Source organism: Rhodamnia argentea, chromosome 6, assembly GCF_020921035.1.
Source record: "Rhodamnia argentea isolate NSW1041297 chromosome 6, ASM2092103v1, whole genome shotgun sequence".
NCBI lineage: Eukaryota > Viridiplantae > Streptophyta > Magnoliopsida > Myrtales > Myrtaceae > Rhodamnia > Rhodamnia argentea.
The window spans coordinates 30,100,573-30,109,995 of NC_063155.1; the positions used below are offsets into that span (position 1 = coordinate 30,100,573).

At 38.6% G+C, this 9,423-nt stretch overlaps 1 protein-coding gene across 5 annotated transcripts; it reads left to right on the forward strand.

The window, feature by feature from the left end:
• The first annotated feature begins 1,342 nt into the window (after nt 1-1,342).
• On the forward strand, nt 1,343-6,667 carry LOC115752213. Of its 5 annotated transcripts, none has more exons than XM_030690308.2 (4): nt 1,343-1,472; nt 2,233-2,763; nt 4,172-5,413; nt 6,128-6,667. In XM_030690308.2, exons 1-4 carry the CDS (start codon nt 1,374-1,376, stop codon nt 6,155-6,157), a joined length of 1,902 nt encoding a protein of 633 aa, XP_030546168.1. In that variant the 5' UTR covers nt 1,343-1,373; the 3' UTR covers nt 6,158-6,667. The 5 variants fall into 5 exon arrangements, with proteins under 5 accessions (XP_030546168.1, XP_030546171.1, XP_048135941.1 ...); XM_030690311.2 differs by having other exon boundaries at nt 4,172-4,613; XM_048279984.1 differs by lacking the exon at nt 6,128-6,667 and having other exon boundaries at nt 2,233-2,338; nt 2,637-2,763; nt 4,172-5,471.
• The last annotated feature ends 2,756 nt before the right edge of the window (nt 6,668-9,423 follow it).

The window sequence follows — 9,423 nt, forward strand, 5'->3', positions numbered from 1 at the left end:
GAAAAAGCTATGGCCAAGTTATAAATATCGACCAAGGTCATTTTTGTTACTCATTTATCGATTGCCAAGTTCACAGTAGGTAAAATGAGTTTCTGCTGCATTGAAGTTAACATGTTTGTGAGTGGATTCGTGGATTGAACGCCTTTGCTGGAAACACATTCTTGGAACAACCTATGCAAATACAAGGAAGGCGTAATGTTTTCCATTTCTTCACCTGGGGGACCTTTCAAGTCTTTCAGCTGTTTCGAAGGGAGTTTCAGGCCCTTCGGAGAAGGTGATGCTAAGGCTGTTGCACCTTTAGCCGAAACCAGAATTAGTAATTTCCTTGTTTCGCCGAAAGTCGATGAGCGAGTCCTCGAACCAGACCGAAGTTGATGAGCGAGTCCTCGAACTCCATTAAGGGAGAGTCCGAAGTTTAAAAGTTGGATGATATGAAGAACAGAGGAAGGAAACAGAATGAATTGACAAGATGTTGATCATTCTCCTTGCAAAGAGGACTGTTCTTGCACCGTCCCCTTCTTTATAAGTAGGACTCCTCTCCTAATTGCTTGCCTTGTTCAATATCATCAGTTCTAATGAGTTTTGGGCTGTATTTGTTAAGCGAAAAATTGAATGATTTAGAAAATATTTTTTTAAAAGCTATCGCTTATATCGTTTGAAATAATTAATCAATAAAAATATTTTCATCGTCAATAACAATTTGCGTGTAAACATTTGTAAGTGATAAAAGCAAATCGTTTTAAAGAAAAATATTCATAAAAATTGATCATTTTTTGTCGGACAAACCAGAAAAACAATCGCCTGTAAAAATGAATGGACGAAATTCTTCTGTGGTCTAAGAAAATGTTTATGTCTAAATATTGTTGCCTACTCCGTTTGTTTCACAAAAAATAGCTGATTTGAAAAATATTTTTCGATAAATAATCGCTTGTATCGCTTGTAAAAATGGATGAGAGGATTTTTTTTATTGTCTAGAAAAATATGTATGCCTAAATATTATCGACAATACTTTATGTCTAAGTCTTTCCTAGACGATAAAAAAAATCGCTCATTCATTTATGTAAGGGACATAAACGACGGTTTTGGGAAATTACTTTTCAAATTGTTCATTTTTCTAGAAACAAACGGAGCCTAAAAAAATATCCAGACATAAATTACAGTCGATAAAGATGATTTTTTCATTGATTAATTATTTTAAATGATACAAACGATTATTTTTAAGAATTCTTTTTTTAACGGATACTATATACGTTATATATATTTATATAAACTTATGTAAAATACGTAATTTGGATGAAAATTCGCGCAAAATCAAGGGAAAATATAAAGGCGGCGGGCTCCTTCCATCGTTCATTTCATTTTGGTGATGGCAGATGAGTCGGCGAAGGAAGAAGTTTTCCCGCGCGAGCCCTGTATCTCCTCCTCCCCGTCTCCTCTTCCAAGCCCTAATCTCTGCTCTTCAGTCGCCTCCAGTACATCTCCTTCTTCTTCCTCCTCCATCTTCCTCGCTCGTTGGATTCCGTCTTGTGTGCGTCAATTTGATATCTTGAGATGGTGGTGTGGCGTCTTCGCTGCTGCCGTTGCAACACTAAGGCGTTTCTGGCCTCTCTTGTTGTTTCCGTGTTCTGATTTTGTTCGTTTGCTTTCTCTGGTTTTTCTCCGTAATTTGTCGGTAGAATCTGCTCTCTCGTTCGGTGGATTGTGTTTTTCCAATTCGGGATACGAGAGAATTTCAAGTGCCACGGACTCTTTCCTATGCCTGGGCCGATTCGTCATTAAAGAATGGTGTTTTGGGTTTCCCATCGTTTGAATGCATCTCAGCTGCTTGTCAAGAACTCGAAACGCCTGCATTTTTGAACTCTTTTCTCGAGCTTATTCTATTGAGGTGATTCATTTTCGAGAAGATTGGTCGGGTTTAAATAATGAGACCCTTGTTGTTCACTGAGTTCATGCATCATCAAAGTCGTGTGAGCTTCCATTTTGTAGTTACGAGTTTGCTAATATAAGGAGTGACATGTAACATACGTTTCCTAGAAGTTCTTACCGAGGTGAATGCCATCGCTAACAATTACCATGTGGAGAAACAAGAACTCTTTCGAAATGGCAGTTTGATTTTACCCAAGTAGGTGCATATGGGTGTATACTGACATCTCTATAGGATGTGATGACTGATGAATGAGAATGTTTGTGTTGATAGTTCTTTTTGTTAATTGCAGTCGTTTGTGGTGGCAGTGTCCCAAGGCACCACTCTTGAAACGATTGCGTGCACTGATGATGTGCTCTTTGAGGACGCCGGACAGCTCTTGCCTTGTCAATGTTTTACTTCAAGAGGATATACGTAAGCTGTCCGAAATCCTATACAAGGAACTTTGTGAAAGGTGTCAACAGCTATTCTCTGCTTTGCCAGAAATTTCCATCAGCCAGAAGCATGCAAGGACACTATCTACCTCCAAATTGTGGAATATCGCGGAAGAGCTAACCTTGTTGTTAAGGTGCTGTTTGTCAGTATTAACTCTGCTCAGCTTTGACCAAAATCTGATCCTTGAGAAAGCACAAGTTCTCCTTTCCATACTCAGCAAGTTAATTTCTTTTACTTCAAGTGGAAATGATGAGGGCACTTCTATTTCCTTCAAGAGGTTCCGTCGGGAACGCAGTTACTGTGAAAATGGTTACACTACTTCGGTTGCAGAGGACCTTGTTGCATCCTTACATTTTCTTCGACCTTCAGATCCACACACGTCACTCTTAAGTGCGCTTCTAGAGGTAGTTTCGAGAATTTTACATGCCATGTTATGTTATTCCGAAAGTATCAGGCGTGTTCTCCAATTTAGATTCGTTCTTTTCTTTTGCTTTTAGTGCAACTGCTCGGAGATAAATAGACTCTATGTAAAGTTCCACCTTTTGGGTTTGAGAAATTCTTATTATTAGTGCAATATGCATTTTTACCTGTTGATGGGTGAAGTTCTGATGCTGTCATGTACTATATTTGAAAACCATAATTCATCAAAATCAAGAAATTCAAATGCTTATTGACAGGTCTCTGTCAGAGTTGAGATTGGAGCAATCATGTCTGGTACAACCTTGTTGAATGGGATGACTTCTCACTAGATCTAGAAACTAAGTAAGCCTAAGGCCTTCTGCCATATTGCTCTCAATGTCTTTATGTCGTACGGCCTCTTAACCTTGCACCCATTCGGTTTTCTTATTGTGGAAGGGCTTGAGGCATATTCTCAATTGGATATTTATTATTGTACTGATCTTGTTGGGGAAATGCCATTATACAAGCTGAAACACGAGATACTCTCTATATGCATATAGATCAACATGTATGAATTGTACTTAAATTTCTAGAGGCTAGGGTTAAAATTTGGAGGAGTAGCACAAGATCTCGTTCCATTAGCTTTTAAAAGTCCTTCAGATGGTTTTGAGTAACAGTTTGTACGAAGTGTGGATATTCTAAAACTTTGTTTTACTTGAGATGATTCGCAAAAACAAGAGCCTAAAGAAAGCAATTACTGGTGGATGATTAAAAGTAAGAATAGCTCCTTTTTAGGATGGTGGGAATTGGAGTTAATCGGGGATGATGAGGATCCAGAATGGGATACTAAATCCTTTTTCTTCGCTCTTCTAGCTCCTTTACATGTATTGGATAAATTCTTCATAGGATAATCAACTGAGGTAGATGTTAGAGTCGATCTGCTTATTTTCAGTAAGATCATTCTTTAGCAGGGCTAATTTAAAAATCAATATGCATTGCAAGTTATTTATGACAGGGCTAATTTTGTTAGCATCCCCTCTCACGTGCAAACTGGACTAAGAATGGTCTGTGAAATTGACTAACAGGGGGCCTCACAAGAGACATAAACTGGGCGGACTTTGGCTCTCCTATCATGTTAAAAAGTCCAGTCCAATCGAAAAGTTCAAGTACTCAATAGACAAGTGATGTAGGATAATAAGGGACTAACATTAGCAAGAACTATATGCCAAACGAAATATCAAATAGGGCGTGAAGAATTGAGCAATGATACCGTGTTAACGATCTCACTTGGTGCTCATAAATTGACTTCCAGGGTAAGGAGGAATAAAGAAAAATAGAAAAGGTGTTTCCTGTACCTGTTGATTCCTGTTTTCCTATAATTGTTAATCCTGTTGAGCATTGTCTTATCTTCAGGTTTTTGCAGATGAACTCCTGTCAGAAGAATCACTGAGGGATCTCTTTGTATCTGTTGATTCTGCTTGCTTCCCTGGTGAAAATCGATTTATGCGCAACTGTAACCATCATAATGTTGGAGTTGTGCTAGAACTGGTGGCGGCTCATCTTATGCTGCTGGATTCTAACGAAGCAGCAATTGAAAATATTTTGTTCAGAGTAGATGGGCACCATTGGAAGGAAAACAAAATTCCTGAACTTAGTTTGACTGCAGCCTTGGCATTACTTGGGAACCCTATTGTGCCTTTTGTGCCAAAGATGCTTCAGGCACATTTGGTTCTGCTAGTTTCTGAAGTTATGGATACCCGCATGTTCTCTTTAAGTACAGGACCAGATCTTGCAGAGATGGACCTCTATCTGAAAACATTTGAAAGGTCTGTCAACATGTACAAGATGCATATGGGTAACTTTCATGTAGGCCATTATGCTCCGAGTGCTGAAGATCCATTTTCTTCATTTATGCTTGGGAGAAGTCAGCCATCCTTTGAATCTTGTATTAAGCAAGCGACCAAGGAGAAACTTGATCTTTTGGTTGCCAAATTAGAAAATTCATGGAACTCTTACAGGCGGAACATGATTTTGGAAAGCGAAACAGACAAGTTATCTGCATCTATGGCATATACCAAATACGTAGGCAATGTTGTGACTTGGTCAGACATAGATGAGATCTTATCAGTCTTAGAGTGCGCGATTTTAAAAGCATATAATCATGACACTAGTCATAGCGTCGCTCACAAAAACGGGGGAGTGAGTTTCCAGGATGTTTATCTCCTTTCATCCATTCTGAATTTGATGAGCAATTCCATGTTCCAAGTAATATGGCTCTTCAGGAATAATGGGTACACAAGTTGTCTACACATCTCACAGGACTTATCTTTCCAGAGACAGCACAATTTCTTGCTTGAGATGGTTCGCTGCTTTCAACAATTTGGCATTCATTTACCAGTTCAATGCTTCTTATTTGAGAGGATGAAAATGCACAAATTGAGGCATGAAGAGTGTACAGGGACACTCTTTCATTTTTTGGGACTGCTATCATTATGCTTTGACACAAGGTTTGACTTTTTAGTTAAGGCTTGCTTGTCTATGATCATGGTGCTCTTGAATCTGATTATTTTGGAAGAAGGGGATTTAGTTGCGGTAAGGTCGCTACTGGCTCTAGAAGGAGAATCTTCATCTCATGGATGTTTCTCTAAAGAAGAGGTAAGTTTTGGTTTGATCCTTGTGGTCTTATGTATGCCTTTGTTGATTTTGTGAACGTCATGGTAGTTATGTCCATGTTAACTCTGCTCAATTTTATTCTAGTGGGATTTTGCTTGCTTACACATTATTAGTCCCGGGTACCCAGAAGAATATACTATCAGTCTGATACTATTATTGTGATCTGCTCTTTGGTTCTCGGGCTAGCCATGTTTTTTCTAACCTGTAAGTATGAAATTCCATTCTTTGGTTGGTCACCAGTGTGTAACGTGAACAGACTGAAGTAGGATCTCCAAATTATTGAAGACAAATAAGAAGATGAAATATTTACCTTCTCATAGCATTCTTGTTTTCTTATTTACATGTAGCCTTCTATGATAAAAGCACCTTCATCTATTAGTTAGGGTAGCTTCTACATCTTTTCTTGATCCTGCCAAAGTTGCCAAGCATCGTGTAATTGCTTTTGCGCAACACCCATTTTGGTCCAATTACCGAACAAAACTCATTATTCTTGTTTGACATATTTTACAATGCTCCAATTCAAAGAGTAAGGTTTTGCCATCATATTCTCATTTCGGGGACAGTGTTTTATGCTGCTGTATAATTTATAAATAAATACATCTGAAATGTGCAAGCAAGGTTTTAGAAACTGCATGCTGTATTGTTCTTTTGATCTAGCTATCTTCAGTTTTTTATTCCCCCTTATTGTATATACAGGATGGTTCCTACCAGTTGCTTAAGCAGTAACATCCAAGAAGTGCAAGGCGATACTTCTAATAATGCCTCGGAACTGGATCATACAGAGTCTTTTTGCGTGGAAGAGGGTACAGAAGAAACCTGCAACGGAGAAATCTTTCTCAAGTGTCTCCTAGAAGGCTCAAAGAAGTCATGTGATTATGGTGATCTAGTAGATTTCATTGAGCTCGAGAAAGGGAAGGATTACTTTGGCTGGTTGAGGAATAGGTCGAAATACCGGAGAAGGAAAAGTAAGAGGATGGCCGTCTTGAGATGGAAGAAAAAGAAAATGACTTGGAGAATGATGAAAGGAAGGAAAAGCTAAGCAGGTGTTCCATGTCATGTCCGTCACCATTTTTCTTTTTTTCGTGGAGAGAAACAGCTAACACTTCTTTGTATTTTTACATGACGTGTTATTTATTGCCCGAGAAGTCTCCCAGAATGTACATTATAGTCTCTGTATTAGGATCCTGGATCAAGGGGTGTAAGTATTTAATCCGTGCTTGTTTCTAGTAGATTACAGTGTTTGTATCTGTTCTAGTGTTAGTCTTCAATTGTCTAAATATAATATCCAAATTTGTCAAGCATGTGATCAAGCTTGGTAGATGGCTAAATCAGACTTAAGATTGTTTCTATTTCATTGTGATGGTTGCAGCTTCATTCTTCCGCTCTGTCCTCTATTCTTGTTACGCTTACCCTTTCTTTGCACTCTTACCTGAATTCCATTCTAAAGGCTACTGCTCTTCCTAGCAAAGCTGTGTTGTGAGATCCAGCTTTCCCTTTCGCAGCTGCTGCCCCTCTCTTCGGGTCTATTATATACCGGGATATTTATGAGGTCCGTCGTCCGCTTGAGAAAATTCTCACATATCCACAGGTAGGTTAGAAGGTATAGGTGCATTTAAGTTGGTTTATCATCCAATTTCATTGTTGTTCGTCCCACCATCATGGCGAAAATTACAAAACAAGTTCTACATTTATTATAATTGTACCAACTCAGCTCTAAATTTTTTTTTTTTGGCCGATTCAGTCATAAACCTTTTACAATTGTGGTAATTCAGTCCACACGGTTAATTTTGGCCGGCTTGTGACATAATATTTGAATTTTTTTTATTTTCTTTTTCCTTGTTTTGGCGATCAGCTGGAGGAAGAAGAGCGAAGGAAAGAAAAAAGAAAGAAAAAGAAAAGACAATAAAAAAAAATATTAAAATGTTATGTCACCGGCGGGTGTTAAATTGACACAATAACAAAAGATTTAGGACTGAATAAAAAAAAAAGAGTTTAGGATTAGATTGACACAATTACAATAGGTGTAAGACTTTTTTGGTAATGTTCTCCACCATCATGTGATTGGGAAGTACACAATAGTGAAAAAAAAATGGATGTTGTTGATGCAGTCCCCCGACCCTTGTTCGGAAGTCACAAAATCTGGTGCGGGGGCATAATTGAGCCAAGCTACTTGCCATTAGCTTGAGCTCAACTCGATAATTACTCGAGATCGATCCCAAATTGCAAAGTCTGGAGTAGGGGGGTAACAGAGTCAAGCTGCTCGCTATTAGCTCGGGCTCTGTTCGATGATTACTCGAGATTGCACCGTCTAATTTGGAGTTGAGTCCGAACTCGAGGTACTTGAGTCTCTTATAAAGTCGAGAGCGATTTTGCCAATACTAAACTCAGACAGTCTCGCCAGCATAATCGAGCCTAATCAAACATTTTCTTTTTGAAAAATCTTTTATGATGATAGAAAGACAAAGAAGTTCTTAAAAATATGCGATGTACCCATGTAGATATGAACGCGGGGCTAGTAGTCAAGCTTATGAGCTTGAGCTCGAGTTTACGTATAACTCTTATAATTGTATCGAGCATCAAGCATGGGTAGCGTCAAAATTTCCTTCAAGAGGTTATTAATTGGGCAATCAGCGCACACCCAAACATATGGTTCGAAACTTAGAATGGGATGGAGCAAATTTAATTGGTGATGGAAAGATTAAGAAGGAGCCTTTTAATTTTCTCTCCAATTTGCAAACTTTAAACTGTCCGACCCAAAGCTTTCTTAAAAAGGAGAGAATTAATATGCTATTCATTCCATTACTTGTCACCTATATAGGTCTAGGTCCCTAAAAAAGCACCAGCTTTACGTCCAATGCCAATTCTGGTCCGAACTTTTTTTTTTTGTCTCACAAAAAATCGCCAACTTTAGCTCGAATCCCAAATCTGACCATTGTTAATTTGGAACCGTTAGTCGTTCAACATGGCAATGTCATGTCATCAATAAACTCACGTGACTTGCTCACCTGGATTTAAGGTACTATTCTTCGTCTTGGCTGCACGGAATTTGAAATTGTTCATCCGCTTTACCTCGATCACAGCTTGATGGGTGGAGGCTAAGCTGTTCATCGTCTCCTTCACTTCACCCGCAAGTCTCTGCTGTCTCATTGGATTCTAAAGCTGTGTATTACCACCCATGGAGAGATGCCATGGACGAGATCCACAAAGCTTACAACTAGCACTTTTTTTGTTGTTGTAACAAGCCCAACACCTCCCCTAAAGCTTCGAAACATTAAGCCAAGTTTTCTCCTTTTCTTTTATTTTTTCACTCCTATCGCTTTCATCATCGCTGTGGCCACAACACCATCGGCGCATAAGAAAATATCTTTGAGAAAAAAACCTTGGCTCACCGTTTCGGAGCTTCGGGGGTTGAGGCTTGTTCCCCCCTCCCCTAAAAAAAAAAAAAAAAAGGCTCTAGTCGTGAGTTTGGCGAATCTGTTATCTCACTAGAATCCGAAGCTATGTATTACCGTCCATCCTTAACTGCTGTCTTTCAAGCCGTGATCGAGGTAAAGTAGATGAACAACTTGGGATTCCGTGATAAGAAGACATGAATAGTATCTTGAATCCACGTCGGCAAGCTATGTGGATTTATTAACGACGTGGAAGCCATGTTGGACAACTAACAGTTCTAAATTAAGAGAGGCCAGATTTGGGACACGAGTTAAAGTTGATGATTTTTATGAGACAAAGAAAACATCGGATCAAAATCGTCATTAGATCTAAAGTTTGTGCTCTTTTAGGGAATTAGCCCTACATATATGTAAAAACTTGACCTATTAATGCGGTTAATTAAGTATAAAATCTAAAATCTCTTAATTATTACTTAGTTTTCGTATACAAAATTGACTCCTCGTTAATGAGGTCAACAAATTTTAAAATCTAAAATCTATTAATTTATCAATATTTAGAGCTCGTATGTGTCATAAACTTTACTCTTCATTAGCGACACA

What these genes read in the sequence shown, in the direction of transcription:
- LOC115752213 (XM_048279983.1), top strand. Translation starts at nt 1,374, where the DNA reads ATGAGTCGGCGAAGGAAGAAGTTTTCCCGCGCGAGCCCTGTATCTCCT. An exon ending in CTGCTCTTCAGTCGCCTCCA is followed by an intron (nt 1,473 to 2,232) that starts GTACATCTCCTT and finishes TTGTGGTGGCAG; the next exon opens with TGTCCCAAGGCACCACTCTT. An exon ending in TCTTAAGTGCGCTTCTAGAG is followed by an intron (nt 2,764 to 4,171) that starts GTAGTTTCGAGA and finishes TCTTATCTTCAG; the next exon opens with GTTTTTGCAGATGAACTCCT.